This window comes from Podarcis tiliguerta (genome assembly GCF_965153285.1).
Source record: "Podarcis tiliguerta genome assembly, chromosome: 13".
Lineage (NCBI taxonomy): Eukaryota > Metazoa > Chordata > Lepidosauria > Squamata > Lacertidae > Podarcis > Podarcis tiliguerta.
The window spans coordinates 52,788,892-52,806,254 of NC_139546.1; the positions used below are offsets into that span (position 1 = coordinate 52,788,892).

Consider the following 17,363-nt stretch of genomic DNA (forward strand, 5'->3'; position numbering starts at 1 on the left):
ATTGACAAGCTGGAAGGTGGGCAGAAGGAGGCAACCAAGAGTGTGAAAACCAAGCCTGATGAGGAACGGTTGAAGGAGCTGGAGAAGAGGAGAGATGAGAGCCCACATCAGATATCTTCAGGGCTGCCACGTGAAAGATGGAGCAAGCATGTTTCCTGCTGCTCCAGAGGGTAGGACTCGAATCCAGGGCTTGATATTGCAAGGAAGGAATAATTGACTCACAAGGGCATTTGACTATGGGATGGACCCCACCCGAGAGCCTCCCATTTTCTGGCCTGCTCAGCAAAACCAGGACGCGAGTCTCCCTGCCCTCCCTCCCTGGTGACGCAAATCCCTGTTTCTCTTGGCCGCCGACCCCACAGGTCAAGCCCTCTCCTGTTTTCTGTTCCTCGCGCCTTGCTGAGGATGCAGCTTCCCCCCTGCCCCCCCCCCCACCGCAAGCCTCTCGCCCAGACAAGACACAGCTGGTGAATTGTGATGCCTCGCAGCACACCGCCTCCTCCGTTCGGGTGCCGCGCTTTTATTTCAACATGTCGAAAAGGCGTCGCTGGTGGCGTGGCCTGATCTCCCGTGCCCCCAAAATCTCCTGCCCCTTTTCAAGGTGCTGCGCCCCAGACCCATTCCCCTGATGTCTCTCCACCTTCCAGGCCCAGCCAGCGGGGAGAAAGAACAACCAGGGCTTGCAAAAAAGGCTGTCGGCATTCGCACTCGGAGGAAGGTTGGGTGACCCTGGTGAGACAGGGCGCTCTCCTTCCGTCCGCAGCCGTGGTGGATAGGCGGGCACAGATCCCATTGGTGGTGGGGAGGAAGAGAAAAGGATCCATTGCCCAACTGGTCAAGCTGTCGCCTTCCCCCAGGAGGTCAGGATCGCAGGAATGCCATGGTTAAGAGGCCTGGAAGAAGAGCAAAGAGAGGCGGAGATCAGGAATTTTCGCCTTGATCCCAGGGCGGAGCACAAATCCCATCAGCCCCCAGAGGGCTGAGGTTCAAAACATCATGTGGTGGCTAGTAGTCATAATAATTTATTATTTATGCCCCAGCCACTCTGGGCGGCTTCCAACACAATATTAAAATACGGTAATGTATCGAACATTAAAAGCTTCCCTAAACAGGGCTCTTGGGAGATGGATAGTCTCTGCTCTAGTGGATGCTCTTGAGCAAAGCATGATGGGAATATCCCTCCATCATTGCTCACAACAGCCATTGGGAAGGATGGAGAAACTTGGCTTAACTCAGTAAATTGCAAATGTCCCCGTTCCCCAACAGTAAGAGCCATTCAGTAGCCTTCCTTGGGAGTTGTGAACTCTCCTCCTTTGGAGGTTTTTAAGCAGGGTTTGGATGTGGCCATCAGGCATGGATGTGTCAGCTGAGATTCCTGCATTTATCCTCTTGGGGTCCTTCTATTATTGTATCCTGAGGACCACTTGAAAATTGCTGAGCATCTTAGCAGATTTCTCCCCCTGTGGCAGTCATGGCACTGTGCTGCATGCTAGATGCTGTGCAGTTTTTGATTTTGCATTTTCATCGCTTCTTGTATATTGCATTTTATTGTACAGCTGTTTGAATGCCATAATTGTAGTTCAATAGAATACAATATATAAGAAATAAAAGAAGCAACCTGGCTGCTGGATCAGGCCATAAGGGGCCCATCTAGTCCAGGATCCTGTCCTCACAGTGGCCAGCCAGCTGCCCAGGATGGGAAACCTGCAATCCGGATGTGAGTGCGAGAGACGCCCCCCCCATCCCATTCCCCAGAGAAGCTCTCACCGAGGACATAAGCAGCCACCAGCTTCTGCGGGAGGGTGACGTGGAGGGCAGGGGGCACCAACGGGCTGGGCTGACCCTCCAGGGGCAGCATCAGGAGAACCAAGCAGGTGCCGGCCAGCGCCAGGTAGAGGACGAAGATCCGGGGAGGAATGGGCTCAGCGCGGCCTGGAAGGGAGGAGGGAAGTTTGCAAACCGGCAGAAAGAAGCAGAAAGGTCTGTGTCTCAGTTTGCAGCAGGGAGAAGGGTTGTCTCCAAATAGAACAGAGGGAAAAAGGAAGAGCCGTGCTCTCAGCTTGTGGCTGCTGGTTCCTGCGTTGCCAGGAGCGGGGTTGGACTGGATGACCCCTGGGGGCCCTCCCAGCTCTGTGAATGCAAATGCTGCTTCGGTGTATGGAGTTTGACCTCTCTGGGATGATGGGGAACTTTTGAGTGGCTTTAACCTGAGCCAGGTGAGTGGGGTTCTGCTCCGCAGGCTGCCTGAACCCCACTTTCATTTCGGGGATCCACACATGCCCCCTTGGTGGGTGGGAGCAGCGAGGGGGGGCTCCCCCCCACACTTAACTCAGCCTGCCGTTCAACCTCTGTGTGGCTCCTTTAAGAGGAAAGTCTGCCCCTTTCCTTCCAAGACGCCACTGTGTTGTAATAAGTTCAAGTGTTGGACTCTGAGCTGGGAGAGAGGAGAGTTCGAATCCTCCCACTTCCCCTATCACTGCCTCAACTACCTCGCAGGGGAGTTGTGGGGATTAAAGAGGAGGAAAAGAGAACCACAGGCTTCTCTTTTTTGGAGAAAAAAGCGAGGCATGAAATGCAGTAAATAAATACAGATTCCCTTCCCAGCCCCATGGGCTCCCATCTGCCACCCCTACGGTCAGCAGCCAGGCATGGTGAGAACTGGAGTCTTGCAACATCTGGGGGGCCAGAGGTGTCCCCACTGCTGGTCCGCCCTCTGGCTAGCCTTCAGGGTTTCATGCAAGCCCTGCCTGGTGGCCAAATCCAGGACCTTCTGCCTTGCAGAGCAAATGCTGCAGCCCCTTCCCACAGATAACCTTTGACCTGCTTTTGAAGCGGGACCCTCTTTCAGGTCGCCTCAAGCCCCTCCAATCTCTGCCACCGAAATACCCAATAAACAGCGTTTCACATTTCTTATTTAATACGGGTGCCTGCGTATATAGCAGAGTGTTATGCAGGCTGCATGTCTCAATGGGGCTGGCGAATCTATAGACTCCCAGTCAGCAGCTAGAGGGGCCCTGGGCATTGATATGTGTGCGGCAGCTTCAGGTGGGCATGGGACAGTCCTGCCACAGCAGGGACTAGCCTCTTGGACCCTGTTCTGCTCCTTCCCTCACCCACAGGAGACTCACCCAGGCCTCGTGGAGAACGGGGTGCCCCATGACGAACGACTGCCCGCTGCTGCCCTCTCCTCGCCGGGCCAGGCTGGTTGCTTCCTGGGCGCAGGGTCGCCGCTTGCTCTCCGCCAGCAGGTGTTCCTGGCCAAGGGGTAGAAGGAGGTGTCTGTGGGCATCGACCCATCCCCAGAGGTTTCCTCAGCTGTCCTCTGAGCCTGAAGTCCTCTCCCCCTTAAGGGAGAGGCCGTCATTGCCCAGGGTTGGCAGGCTGGGAAATGCACTCTGCGTATGCACAGAGGAGCAAAGGTTCTAGGCCCAGGGTGACCCCCAGAGCTGGGGGAAGAGTCCTCGGATGTAAGAGTCAGGAAGGCAAAAGGGGGGCATTGAAAGGGGGGGGGGTTCCTGCCCAGTCTGCCGTCCTCAGAGTGGGCATCCAGATGCCCAAAGGGAAGGAGACTGCAGCACAACAGCGGAACACCCTTGCGCCTCGAATGGGGGGGCATCGCCAGGTGGCATGAGAACCCACCCACCCTGGATGGTGGTGTGGGGGTCCCTTATTCTCTCTTGCTCCAATCACCCCGCTTCTTAATTCCCCAATACCCCCCTCCGCCCGCTTCTTCTCTCGGCTCCTGCGTCCCCCTCCCCACAGAGGGGTGCCCCAACCCAGGAGCAGCTGCAGCAGCCCCGCCCCGGAGGGGTGGGGGGCTCTGCAGGGTCTGCAAATATTATTATTATTATTATTATTAGCTCCCAATCAACTATTAAAAACAAAAGACAGCATTAAGCATTAAAAATTTCCCTAAATAGGGCTGCCTTCAGCTGTCTTCTTCATCATCATCAAATTTATTATTTATACCCCGCCCATCCGGCTGAGTTTCCCCAGCCACTCTGGGCGGCTCCCAATCAAGTGTTAAAAACAGTACAGCATTAAATATTAAAAACTTCCCTGAACAGGGCTGCCTTCAGATGTCTTTTAAGGATAGGATAGCTGCATATTGCCTTGACATCTGCTCGGAGGGCGTTCCACAGGGCGGGCGCCACTACCAAAAAGGCCCTGTGCCTGGTTCCCTGTAACTTCACTTCTTGCAATGAAGGAACCGCCAGAAGGCCCTTGGCGCTGGACCTCAGTGTCCGGGCTGAACGATGGGGGTGGAGACGCTCCTCCAGGTCTACTGGGACTTTGAGGCCGCTTAGGGCGTTCAAGGTCAGCACCAACACTTTGAATTGTGCTCGGAAACGTCCTGGGAGCCAATATAGGTTATGTGGTCTCGGCGGCCGCTCCGAGTCCCCAGTCCAGCTGCAACATTCTGGATGAATTGCAGTTCCCGGGTCACCTTCAAAGGGAGCCCCATGTAGAGCGCATGGCAGTAGTCCAAGCGAGAGATAACTAGAGCATGCGCCACTCTGGCCGGACATTCTGCGGGCAGGGAGGGTCTCATCCTGCGTACCAGATGGAGCTGGTAGACAGCCGCCCTGGACACAGAACTGACCTGCGCCTCCATGGACAGCAGTGAGTCCAGAATGACTCCCAGGCTGCGCACCTCTCCTTCAGGGGTACAGTTGCCCCTTTCAGGACCCGGGAGTCATTCAGGACCCGGAGCAATGCTTCTGAACTCCAGTTGCTGGAAACTGCAGGGGGGGGAGCTGCTCTTGCGCTCGGATCCCCATTGGGGCATCTGGTTGGCCACTGTGAGGACAGGATGCTGGACTGGACGGGCCTGATCCAGCCGGGCTCTTAGGAGGCCAGGAGAGAGAGAGAAGGTGGTGGTGCTGCAAACCCCCTCTCAGCTCCGGGACCCCCCGATTCCCCCCGAGCGCCCCCCCAGGGGCTGCCTAGGTCTCTGCCCCGAGGGGCAGGCCAGACAGGAGCATTCCCAGCCCCTGGCTGGCTGCTGCAGAGGAGCAGAGGGGGCATTGACCAAGCCCGCCCCCCATTTGTTTTGGGGGGTCCCTCCACGTGTCTCCCTCCCTCTCTTCCCCCTTCCGCAGCCGCCCCTCTCTCACCAGCTGCTGCCTCCTCCTCCTCCTCCTGCAGTCCGTCCGCCCTCCGGACCCGCCTTCCCCTCTCCCGATTGGTCCAACTGCTTCCTACTCCGGCCGCCTGGTGGGCGGGGCTCTCTCCTTCCCGCTTTTCTATTGGTCAGGAGCCGCAGGGAAACCCCCGCCGGCGCCTCCTGCGTCTCCATTGATCGCCGCCGCCGCCGCCGCCTTCCTGTCGTGGCAACTAAGCCACGCCCGCCCGGCCCTGATTGGCGGGAGCTTCCTGTGACGCCACACCCCCCCCGCGGGCGGAGGTTCCCTCAGACGGGGGTCGCCCACCTGAAAGAGTCTCCGGGCGCCTCCATTGGGCGTAATTAATGATAGTAATTATTATTATTATTAATGATATTAAGCCACCGGAAGACTCCATAATCAATATTTGATCATTATTAATAGTGTAATAATAATAGTAAATTATGCTTTTGCACTTATTGGATGTTTTTAAGCAGAGAGTTCAAGCCACCTGCCCGGGATTCCTTAGCGGCGATCCCTGCATCGCGGGGGGTTGGACTGGATGACCCCTGGGGGTCCCTCATTCAACTCTACTGTTCTAAGATCATGGTATTCTCCTCTTCTTGTGCCAAAATGAATTTAAGTCCGAGCTAGATAATATTCTTATATTATCTGCTGTTTTAATTGACGAATAATAGAATTTTTAGACAAGACATCTTGGCGAAGGAAGATTATGTAACAATTTTATATTTTAAAAATGAAAGAAATTAGTCACGAATGCACGTCTGAGCGGGCATCTTGTATGTCTCTCTCCTTTTGCAATTACACCCCGAGTTCCACCCCACCCCCAGGGCGCTCAAGGTCCTGGGGCGACGGGCTCTAACCACTAGGCCGCCACTGTCTTTTTCCGACTCCCAAAGAAGCGCCCCTCGCAGCATCTTTCGGGGTCCCGCTGGCGCCACGTGGGCTTCAGTGCTGGGGGAGAGGCGCGCCCGACCCCCGGGCTCCCCTTCCCTCCTGGGGCTGCGGCTGGCAGCAGCAGCTGGGGGTCGCGGTCCCGCCGGCGACGGGGGTCCGAAACTGCCGCGCGATCTCGGGGGCGCCCTTCTCACGACGCGTGTCGTCGCCTTCCCCGCTCGGAGGCAGGAGATTGCTGGGACCCCCAGGCGGGAGAGGAGGGCGCCCCTTGGGGATCCGCTTTGGGGGGCCTCCCAAATGAGACCCCGCGTGGCCCCTGGGAGCTCAGGGGGGCACGGAGCCTTCCCCGCCCTGCAGGGCTCGTGGGAATCCTTCCCCCCGGAGCGGAGCGCGCTCTGCACATGCTCCTGGGCCCGGCCGTCCTCCTCCGCCCGCCCCCTCGGCCCCTCCCCGCCGCCTGGCTCCCCCCACCGGCTCCCCATAAGCAGGAGGCGGCGCTGCCGGGACGCCACTCCGTCCCCGTCTCGCCGCCCGCCCCGTCCAGCTCAGGGAAGCGCCCCGAAAGCGACGACGATGGCGCCCCACTTCTCCCTCCTGCTGCTCGCCCTCCTGCCGCTGGCCCGGGCCCAGGACCCCCCCGCCGGGAACAACACCAGGTACCTGCGCGCGCCCCCCCCGACCCGTCTCATCTGCCAGCCCCCCATCCCAAGAAATACCCCCAAGATCGGGGCTGGGGGGCGACTCTTTGCCATAGATGCCCCCTTCCCTGTTCCATATCCTGGGGGTGCTTGCGGGGGGGGGGCTGCTGCTGCTGCGAGCCCCCCCGACGTTTTGGGTCCGTCCGCGCCACATCTGGAAGGGTTTAGGCGAGACGCGGCTGGTCCGGCTGCCAGGAGCCGGGATGAGCCAAGCGGATTCCCGGAATTCTTGGACGGGGTGTCGAGAGAGCTACTGGGAACGGGGGCGGGCTGGGGGGGGGGGACGGCGGCTCTGGGTCAGGGGCAGAGAGGCTGGGAGGAGGGGGCGCCCACAGCCCCGCCGCCCGCCCCCTTCTTAGCCCCGGGCTGTCTAGGAAAGGGGGCAGGACGTCTGCTTGGCATGCAGAAGGGTGCGTCCGAGTAGGGTCCCCGTCTGAAATCCTGGAGAGCGGTTGCTGCCAGCCTGAGCTGGATGGATGAAGGAAAAAGTCAGCTTCTTTACGCCAGGGGGTCTTCAACTCCCAGACCCCTAGTAGAACGGAAGAGGGCAAGCTCTCCTTCACTGGAGGTTTCAAAGCAGAGTTGGAGTCGGGATTCTTCCTGCATTGCAGCGGGTTGGGCTGGATGACCTCTGGGGGTCCCAGCCAGCTCTGTGGTTCTGCGTGGCACGCCTTGTCCCCAGGGCCCCCTGCCTCTCCCAACGCTTCTCCCTCTCCCTTCCAGACCCGTCTTCGTCTGCGGGGGCGACCACACTGGCGACAACGGCTACATCGCCAGCGAGGGCTTCCCCAGCCACTACCCCCCCAGCAAGACCTGCGTCTGGACCATCACGGTGACTCTCCCTCGGGGCGGGGGTCCTGGGCGGGGGGTGGGGGACACGCAGCTAGGTAACCCCACTCCAGCTCCCACCAGTTGCTGACCGTTGGCAGCGGCTAGCTTGACCGACGCAGTGGCGTAGCGTGGGTTGTCAGCACCCGGGGCAAGGCAAGTAATTTGCGCCCCCTAACCCGTGGATTTGCACCCCCTAACCCATGGATTTGCGCCCCCTAACCCGTGGATTTGTGCCCCCTAACCCTAACCCCCAGATGTTGCGCCCGGTGCGGCCGGCCCCCCCTGCTACGCCACTGGACCGACGTCTCCCAGTGCGTTTCCTGGCCAGGGGATGATTCGAACCCAGATCCTATTGCGCAAGCGTGGGGCTGAATTAAGGCCACGCAAGGGGAACATCCTCCTTTTCCCTTCTGCCTATTTCAGATTTTATTTTCCCCCCAAGTGTGTGTGCCAGTCTCCTTTCTGCAGGGGTGCCCCTGATTCTCCCTCTGCCAGCCTGCCCACCCCCTGGCATCTGACAGCCCCTTTGCCCCCCATTCCCAGGTTCCAGAAGGGCAGGTGGTGATGCTGTCCTTCCGGGTCTTTGACATGGAGCCAGACCCCGTCTGCCGCTACGACTACCTGGAGGTCTACAACGGGCACTCGGCCGTGGAGGGGCAGCGCCTGGGCCGTTTCTGCGGCACTTTCCGGCCCGGGGCGGTCCTCAGCACCAGCAACCGGATGCTGCTGCGGATGGTGTCTGACGAGGGCACCGGAGGGAGGGGCTTCCTGGTGTGGTTCAGCGGGGGGCTCCCCCACGTCGACGGTAAGGGACCCCCCTTGCAGCGGCCGATGGCCTTGGGGCTGGCGGGAGTTATAGTTCCAAACTTCTGGCGGGTGCCAGGTTGGCCGAACCCTTCTGACTTACCCAGAATTCCTCTGGCAAATTACCCAGGATCCTTTGGGCCCCCGTGCTGAGAGCAAGGAGGATTCTGGGGCGGGAGGTTTGGATGCCAATCTTGTTTCCCCATCAAAACTAAGTTTGTATATTTACAAGTCCTGAGATTGTGAGTCGCGCTGAGATCATGATAATGATCAGTTGAGGGATTTGGGGATGTTTAGCCTGGAGAAGGAGAGGCCGGAAGGAGATACTAGAGCCATCTTCAGGAATCTGAAGGTCTGCCCCATGGAAGATGCAGCAAGCTTGCTTTGTGCTGCTCCGGAGGGTAGGACTCGAACCCATGGCTTCAAGGGACAAGAAGGGAGACTCTGACTAAATATCAGGAAGAACCTTCTAATGGCAAGAAGAGCCATTTGTCAGTGGAAGAAACTCCCCCTGAAGGTGGGGAAATCTCCTTCCTTGGGGGTTTTTAAGCAGAGGTCGGGGGGCCACCTGTCCTATATAATAATAATAATAATAATAATAATAATAATAATAATAATAATAAAATTTATTTATACCCCGCCCTCCCCAGCCAGAGCCAGGCTCAGAGCGGCTAACACCAATAAAATTACAGTAAAATCATAATAGGAAAAACAACAACACCAATTTTAATATGCCATTTAAAATGCAGCCTCATTTTAAAAGTAGCCCGTAGATCAATATATGATCTAGCTGAGATTCCTGCATTGCAGGGGGTTGGGCTAGATGACCCTTGAGGTCCTTTCCGACTCTACAATTCTGTGATTCCTTTGGGGCTTTTAAGCAGAGGTTGGAGGGCCACCTGCCAGGCATTTTTTAATCGAGATTCCTGCAGCCTTGCAGGGGGTTGGACTGGATGACCCTTCCAACTATGACTCATTATTTGCTAACTCCTTATTTTGGGACCACAGGTGACTTTTGAAATTGACGTTGCGCAGAAACCCCCAAGAAGCAGCCAGCAATGGGATCCTAGGAGGACTGGATCTCAAAAACTAATTTAACAACTGTTAGGCTGACAAATACTTTGCAGGGGGCAGTGTTTTGGGATGGGAGCGTTTGCCAGCTGGAATGTTCGAAGCGTGAGAGGACGGCTGTGGAATCTCCCCGGATCACGGCAAGCATTTGACCTCTGACCTCGAGTAAAAAGGATCCGGCTGGCAGGGAGAGTTTTAGGCCCAACCAGCTGCTAATGAGGGGAGGCTGGCGCTCTGCACCCTGGGGTGGCACGAGGAAAGGGGGGGTGGCAAGTCTCTCGCACCCCTTTTCCTTCCCCCCCGCCCCATCCCAATGCACAGGACCTTTTTCCAGGGCGCCCAAAGGGACGAGGAAAAGGGGGTGCCCATCATATAGACTCCTGGGGGTTCTGGGAGCCGTGGGACTATTGGGACGGTGAGTATGAGACCCCCGGTTCGTTCCCGCAGTGGCAGCTGCAGAGACCCCCCGTGCCCTTCCAAGGAGGGCAAGGCCTGGGCTTGGCTTGGCTTCTTGGGGGGTGGGCAGGGGGAAGCCCATAGTCAGGAGGGTTGTGGGGTCCTTTGCTCAAGGGGGAGACCCCATCCAGGGTCCTCAGGAGGGGCTGGAAGTATGGGATGGAAGAGACGGACGTCCCTCCAAATAAAATTCTCATTCCCTCCCCGCCTTTCTCTGCCTGCTGGCCTGGGCGATGCCAGCCTCTGCCTCCCATTCCTGGTCCTTCTGCAACCAGTCATTAGTGCGGTCTCCCAAATTGCTGTTTTCGCCTTGCGGTTCTGCTCCCTTTGGGGGCCTCTCTCTCCGCCCCCCTGGACTGTTTGCAGAGCAAACAAGCATTCAGACCATAAGACGCCTGTCCAGCTTTGATTGCACCCCCCCAGCAAAATAAAAACATCTCCCCCCCCTTCCTTTCCTGAAACCCCCCATCCATCCCGTTGGGTCTTTGATCCCTTGCTGGCTGCAGGACAGGCCTGGCTTCTGAATTGGGCTTAGTTAGGGGGCTCTTCTGGGGGGGGGGGGTGTAGAACATTGGCTGGCATGCGGCACGTGGGTAGAGGTTTGCGCAGGAATGGCCGGCCTGAGGGCGTGCAGGGGTTTTGCCTGCTTGCACATGGGCATGCGGGCACGATCCCTCAAGGCAGCGACTGGCAGACTTGAGCCCCCTTCCTCTGTGGGTTCAAAAGGCTGGGTGTGGGCCCACCTTGGGCCCATGGCTCCCAGAGGCTCTGCACGTGTCGGGGGGTGGCATGGGGCCCCGTGGGGCCTATGTGTGTGTGCACGCTTGCAGCGGGCGACCCAGAACTTTTCCTGTGTGCCACCTCGAGAGGCGAGGGCCACAATGAGTTTCTGCACATCCCTGGCCTGGCCCGTTCCGCTGACCCCCTTGGCGGCCCTGCCCCTCTTTCTCTCTTTGCAGAGCACCAGTTCTGTGGGGGGAAGCTGGAGAAGCCCCAGGGCACCCTCAAGACCCCCAACTGGCCTGAGAGCGACTACCCGCCCGGCATCAGCTGCTCTTGGCACATCATTGCCCCAAAGGACAAGGTAAGGCTGCTTGCTTGTCCCCTTAGCCGCATCGCAGGGGGTTGGGCTGGATGACCTTGGGGGAGCCCTTTCAGCTCGACAGTTTTGTGATTCTTGCCGGCTTCCTCCGGCGAGGCCTCTCTTCCTAGGGCAGAGGGTGGGGTGGCACCCAGCAACCACCTCCGTTCTCTGCCCGCAAAGCTTATAAGTCAGGTCAGGCCCACCGGCGCAATGGGAACTGATTCCCTCTCCCTTTCCCCCCGGCTCAGGTGATTGTCTTGACCTTCGGGAAGTTTGACGTGGAGCCCGACACCTACTGTCGCTACGACTACGTGGCCGTTTTCAATGGCGGAGACCGAGACGACTCCAGGCGCATTGGCAAGTTCTGCGGGGACGAATCGCCCAGGTGAAGCTCTGCTGCGCACAAATTTCCCTTTCTGTCGCGACTGGTGGTTGCAGTCCCCCGTTGCTTCAGCGTGTCTCCTCTTTGGGATGCTTCCTTGAAATATAGGATTGTAGGGTAGGGAGGGACCCCCGAGGTCATCCAGCCCAACCCCCTGCCCTGCAGGAATCGCAACAGCAGCATCCGCAACACCCCAAGCTCTGCTCAAAAACCTCCAAGGAAGGGGAGTCTGTTTCATGCTTCATCTCAAGATCTCCTGAGCATTTCAATGACAAATGCACGTCCCTCATCCTCTGGGGCTCAGTATAGCAACTCTGCGGAGGAGTCTGCCCCATGGGGGGATTTTTGCTCTCTGGACCCCCTGCCCTCGGTGACCCTTCCCCGTCGTTCCTGGAGAGTTTACACCAGGGGTCAGGAAACTTTTTCATCAGGGGGCTGGTCCACTGTCCCTCAGACCTTGTGGGCGGCCGGACTATATTTTGAAAAATGTGAATACCCTGCAAGCCGGTCCCACAGCTGCACCACACGCTGCAGCCCATTGCCTGAGGCCAGGACGGTGGGCAGGCTGCGCATGCAGAGCATCAGGTGTGCAGCTCACCCTCCAGCTGCTCCAGCGCGGCTGCCGAGCATGCCACCAGCAGCAGCGCCCACCTGGGCACCAGGTGCGGGGCCAGCAGGTGCGCCAAATTCCGGCTGAAGCTCCACGACACACGAAGTCAGTCCCTGCACGGAGAGGGGTCCGCAGCGTGTGGGGCCTGACCGAGCGGGCAGCAGGGTCCGTGGGCCAGATTTATGAGCCTGGGGGGCCGCATCCGGCCCCCGGGCCTTGGTTTGCCAACCCCTGGTTTACACCCACATATAAGGGCCTCCCGCTGGCTCTATCCCTTCCCCAGGTCATTCCCACGTCCTCTAAGACCAAGCATTCCCTTTTGCCTGCTTTGGCAAATAATCTCTCTCTCTCCCATCGCCTCCCTGAACTGCCCCTGGCCTCACAGGGCCTCCTTCTACGACTCCTCCATTTAATTTCTTTGTCTATTTCATCGTATTCGTAAGAACATCAGCAGAGCCTGCCGCTTCAAGCCGTCCCTCGCCCTCTCCTCCTCTTCCGATAATTTGCCTCCTCCTCTTTTAAAGCCACCATCTCTGTGCTCATGCCTGAGGGAGGAGATCCCTTCTGAACCGGCTTTCCCCCAAGCAACCAGCCTCAAAGCTGCTCTGCCACCTGGGCAGCTCAATTAGTTAGCGGACAGGGGGGCTATGATGCCAAGGCCACAGGTTCGATCCCTGTATGCAGGTGGCGGAATATTTCTGCCTTGCAGCGGGTTGGGCTGGATGACCCTCGGGGTCCCTTCCAAGTCTACAATTCAAGGAATCCTGGTTCCTCCCAAATCCAAGCCCCTTGTCTTGACACACCATCCTCTCCTGCCCGCCTTGAGGCCACCAAGCTGCACCTGCCTGCCTGGTCCTCTGCGTGGAACCAGAAGCATCTCAGAGACAGAGGAGGTTTTTGCCATCGCAGCTGGCAACCTAAATGTGGCTTCCGGGGCGTTAGAGTAGGACCAGGGAGGGACTTCTCTGCTCTTCTCATCCCCTTTCCACTCCCCACGCTCGTCTAGCACCGTCTCCTCGAATGGCAATGAATTGCTGGTCCAGTTCGTCTCGGATCTCAGCGTGACGGCCGACGGTTTCTCGGCTTCCTACGTCTTCAAGAACCCTGGCGAGACGGTGGACAAAGGCGTCTCTCAGCCCACGGGACGCGTCTTCCCGGGCTCCAAACCAGCCCAGCCGGGTAGGAAGCCAGTGGCCCCCAAGCCCAAGCCGGCACCGCGCCCCAGACCGACCGCCAGGCCCCGCCCCAGCCCCACACGGCCCACGGCACCACCTGCCACAGGTAAGAGGCATCTGTGGACGGGATCACTGCGGTGTGTGTCAGGACCTCAGAAGAGCCTTGCTGGATCCGGCCAGAGCTTCCTTTGGCCCACGGTGGCCAAATAACCCTCAGGACCTAGGGGTCCAGGTAGACTGCCTCTAGAGGCTCCATAAGGACACTGGAAGAGCCTGGCTGCCGGATCATGCCCAAAGTGGCTCATCTAGTCCAGTGTCCTCACAGACACTCCAGTGTGAAACCCGCAAGCAGGATTGGAGCACAAAGCCAATCCCCTCCAACCCCAGCTTGGCAAACAACCCATAGAAATCCCCCTTGAAATCCGATTAAATAATATTTGGAATGTGGCTCCACCGGAAGGCCTCCCTCGCCACAGAAGGCACCTCAGGGGTCGGCACTCTGGGCGAGACTTCGCTCCAATTCTTTTCCTTTATAAATGAGGCAGAAACTTTTGTTCCAGCCCCGGCACCAGAACCTCTGCAGGGAGCAGACTTGAATCGATAATGCATGAATAAATGCATCGCTTGCGTACTGCAAACCCTCCCAGTGTCCCTATTTTCCAGGGACAGCCCCAGATTCACAGAAGCTGTCCCGGGTTCCTGATTTGGTCTTGGTCTAATCCAATTTTCCTTGGATAAGCTGCCCTTATTCTACTTGGATAAATGTTGGAAGCTATGTGTTCCGTGTACTTCATGTGAAACTTAATAAGAATGCAGTGCTGAGCAAGTTACCGTAGGAATATGTCGTTCTTGGATTTGCAGGGAAAGCAATATTTTTTTTTTTCGGGGGGAGAACCCCCTTCTACTCCATGGATTTGTCTTATCTTCTTTGGAAGCCATCCATGATGGTCGCCATCCCTGTCTACTGTGGCAGGGAGTTCCGCAGTTTAACTTTCTTTTATCGGTCCTGAATGTCCCAGCATTCCGTTGCATTGGATATCCATGATTTCCAGTGCTATGAGAAAGGGAGAAAAACTTTCCTCTCCACACTTTCTCCCTGCCAGGCATAATTTTTATTATCGTGTCGCCTCTTGCTCACATTTTCTCCAAGCTAAAAAGCCCCATTGTACACAGTCTGCAGCAGGCCAGGCTCCCCTGGGGCTACCAGGCCTCTCTCCTGGGATGTGTTATTTGTAAAATAAATACAGCTTTATTGATTTCCGATATATAACAATTACCAAAAAAAAAAAAAAAAAGGAGAAGGATACAAAAACAAAATTCCCCTTTCTTCCCCTCCAGGACAGATCAATCTAGTTTAGTTTGCCAGAGTTGAATCTGAGGTTTTGGTAGTTGCTGTTCTTTAGACTTAAAGGTAAAGGTAAAGGGACCCCTGACCATTAGGTCCAGTTGTGGCCGACTCTGGGGTTGCAGTGCTCATCTCGCTTTACTGGCCGAGGGAGCCGGCGTACAGCTTCCGGGTCATGTGGCCAGCATGACTAAGCCGCTTCTGGCGAACCAGATCAGCGCACGGAAATGCCGTTTACCTCCCCACCAGAGCGGTACCTATTTAGCTACTTGCGCTTTGACGTGCTTTCGAACTGCTAGGTTGGCAGGAGCAGGGACCGAGCAACGGGAGCTCACCCTATAATGGGGATTCGAACCGCTGACTTTCTGATCGGCAAGTCCTAGGCTCTGTGGTTTAACCCACAGCGCCACCCGTGTCCCAACTCTTTAGACTTACCCATAAAGTATTTCCACAAAATTGTCCACATCCTTTATATTATTCAGTGCATAATGTGCATTCTGAATGGCCAAGCAGGAAGCAAGGTAAGTTTCCAAAGCTGCCCTGCTGCAGGTAACGTTGAGGACGTGTTCCTGAGCATGTGCAGAGTGCTAGTTGGGGGGTTTGTCTCAATTCTACTCATCCCCTCCCCCCCCAGGTGAGATCACCTGCCCAGAGAAGTGCCGCCGGACAGGAACGCTCCAGAGCAACTTCTGCGCCAGCGATTTTGGTGAGCCCTTTAGGAAAGCGGGAGGGGGCATCGTAGAATCGTGATGAAAAGGGACCCCCAAAGGTCATCTATTCCAACCCCCATTTGAACAGGTGCAGGGGGGGGGCAAAGTGGGGAAATGTGCACACCCTCGTTCTGCCAGCTCCTGGAAATGAAACTGGGCAGCTCGGGGAGGGAGGGGCAGAAGAAAAATGGCTGGGAGTGAGTTGTCAATCAGAATAAGCCCCAAATGTCTCTGGAGACCCCATAGCCTCTTAGATCAGTGGTCCTGCCCCCTGGGGGCCGTGGAATTACATAGGGGGTGCGAAGAGGCAAGCGGGCAGCAGGGGGGCGCTGGAGGTGCCAATGACTATCAAGTTTTGGTCATCCGTTTTGCAGAGTTAATTCGTTTTAACTGGGTTTTGAACGCATGTGTGATTAATTGCAAGCGTTCTGATGCTGCAAACTGCTGTTCTGAATAATGCCTCTTATAGCATTTTGGGTAGGGGGCAATGGGAACAAGATCTTGGAGCCCAGGGGGCGGCGGTCCTCCAAGAATGTTTGGGAACCGCCGGCTGCCCTGGCTCAAACTTGGGAGGGGTCCTCCTCTGTCCTGGCAGCCCCTCACCCTCCAACACCGCTTTTGCAGTGATCTCTGGGACAGTGAAGACGGCCGTGCGAGGGGCAGGGAACAAGGTCACCATCACCGTCACCCTCGCAAACACGTACAAGGCAGGAGCCCTGAGCCTCCCCGCCGAGGGCAGCGCAGCCACCCTTCGCTTCGAGGCCCCCTGCCGGCAGTGCCCCATCCTCAAGAAAGGTGAGAGACCCCCACACTCGCCCCACACGTGTCCTTTCACCCCCACACCACCTCCTTCCGCTGTTTCCTTACACAAACTGTGCAGAAAAGCAGGGGGGCAGGAGAGGTCCTTGAGATCGTAGGACTGTAGGATGGGACCCCCGAGGGTCATCCAGTCCAACCCCCTGCCATGCCTGCAGGAATCACTGCTAGAGAAGGCCTGGCAGGTGACCACCCAACCTCTGCTTAAAAGCCTCCGAGGAAGGAGAAACCACCACCCTGCGAGGGCGTTCTAACCCTGTGTTCAGTGGGAATCTCCTTCCTTGCAATTTGGAGGTGTGGGTTCGAGTCTTACCCTGTGGGGCAGCAGGAAATGAGTGGGCTCCGTCTTCCACACGCGGCAGAGAAGTCTCTCTGCCATCAGTTCTGGGCCTACGCGAAGGGGCTCCCCCCCAGCTGACCGGAAGTACTGGAATGGGTTACTTTCAGGTTTTGGCGCATGCGCAGAAGCGCTAAATTGTGCTTTGCGCATAAGAGCCAAATCGCAACCCGCACATGCGCAGACACAGCGCTGCTTGTTGTGGATGCTGTGGGTTGCGAATGTGCCTCCCGCAAGGATCACGTTCTCAACCCAAGTGTCCACTCTATTTGAAATATACTCGGAGTCGAGAGTGGATTTCATGCTCTTTATTCAGCTCATAGTGGTGAGGAGGAACGGAAGTTCCCCCAGAATGTCTGCTTTATATACATTATTTACACAATAAATGTGATTGGCTAATTCCGGGATTCTCCTGTAGGCCAATCAGGTTTCGGATTCCTTTCCACCTGGAGCTGGATTGGGTGGCTCCTGAGGACCAATCAGACTGCTGCATTCTGGGTCCTATTGTTCTAGGACCAATCAGACTGCTGCAATTTGGATCCTGTTCAACTCAGTACATAACACTAATCCTTTTCCCCTTGCAGGTGCCAACTACGTCTTCATGGGCAAAGTCGGGGCGGACGGGAGCGGGCAGCTCCCCCCCACCAGCTTTGTGGTGCCCTTCCGCCAACCGCAGCACAAGATCCTCACCAACCTCGCCAAGCGCCCCTGCACCGCCCCGCCAGCTGCCAGGAACAGGACCTGAGCCTGCGATGCCCGCTCCCTTACGGACAGAGCCACCCCAGGGGCACCCAGCGGCACCCGCCTCCATATAGCCAATGAACGGGGGAGGGGGAGGGGAAATGTACCCGCACACCGCCCTGCGCTTTTGTTTGGGGAGGTCTGAGTGTTAAACGCAAGTCTCTCTTAAATGTATTTTTACATATCTGCTTCCGTATTTCTCCGTGTTGGAATGGCGAGAATCCACGTTCCCTCGTTCTCTTTGGCGCCGGGAACCCCTTGATGCCTGACCCCACCCCAC

General features: G+C 57.1%; 2 protein-coding genes across 10 annotated transcripts in view; one reads left to right on the plus strand and one right to left on the minus strand.

Annotated features, from left to right (window-relative positions):
- Positions 1-468: 468 nt before the first annotated feature.
- LOC310663192 (uncharacterized protein) overlaps positions 469-17,363 on the minus strand; it is a 140,786-nt gene continuing 123,891 nt past the window's right edge. For 8 of the 9 annotated variants that reach the window (XM_083410872.1, XM_083410879.1, XM_083410876.1 and 5 more), the window contains 3 exons: positions 5,118-5,139; positions 3,129-3,254; positions 469-893 (listed from right to left, as the gene is read on the minus strand). In XM_083410872.1, the coding sequence (XP_083266998.1) occupies positions 836-893; positions 3,129-3,254; positions 5,118-5,139 (206 nt within the window). In that variant the 3' untranslated portion in view covers positions 469-835. Of the gene's footprint in view, positions 894-1,767; positions 1,933-3,128; positions 3,255-5,117; positions 5,140-17,363 lie in introns of all 9 variants that reach the window. The other variant, XR_014504381.1, reaches the window with a different exon arrangement.
- PCOLCE (procollagen C-endopeptidase enhancer) lies at positions 6,387-17,265 on the plus strand. The gene is made up of 9 exons (XM_083410507.1): positions 6,387-6,679; positions 7,445-7,553; positions 8,096-8,357; positions 10,843-10,967; positions 11,216-11,352; positions 12,966-13,240; positions 15,114-15,185; positions 15,814-15,984; positions 16,927-17,265. Exons 1-9 carry the CDS (start codon positions 6,597-6,599, stop codon positions 17,085-17,087), a joined length of 1,395 nt encoding a protein of 464 aa, XP_083266633.1. The 5' UTR covers positions 6,387-6,596; the 3' UTR covers positions 17,088-17,265.

What these genes read in the sequence shown, in the direction of transcription:
- PCOLCE (XM_083410507.1), top strand. Translation starts at nt 6,597, where the DNA reads ATGGCGCCCCACTTCTCCCTCCTGCTGCTCGCCCTCCTGCCGCTGGCC. An exon ending in CCTGCGTCTGGACCATCACG is followed by an intron (nt 7,554 to 8,095) that starts GTGACTCTCCCT and finishes CCCCATTCCCAG; the next exon opens with GTTCCAGAAGGGCAGGTGGT. An exon ending in CTTCTGCGCCAGCGATTTTG is followed by an intron (nt 15,186 to 15,813) that starts GTGAGCCCTTTA and finishes CCGCTTTTGCAG; the next exon opens with TGATCTCTGGGACAGTGAAG.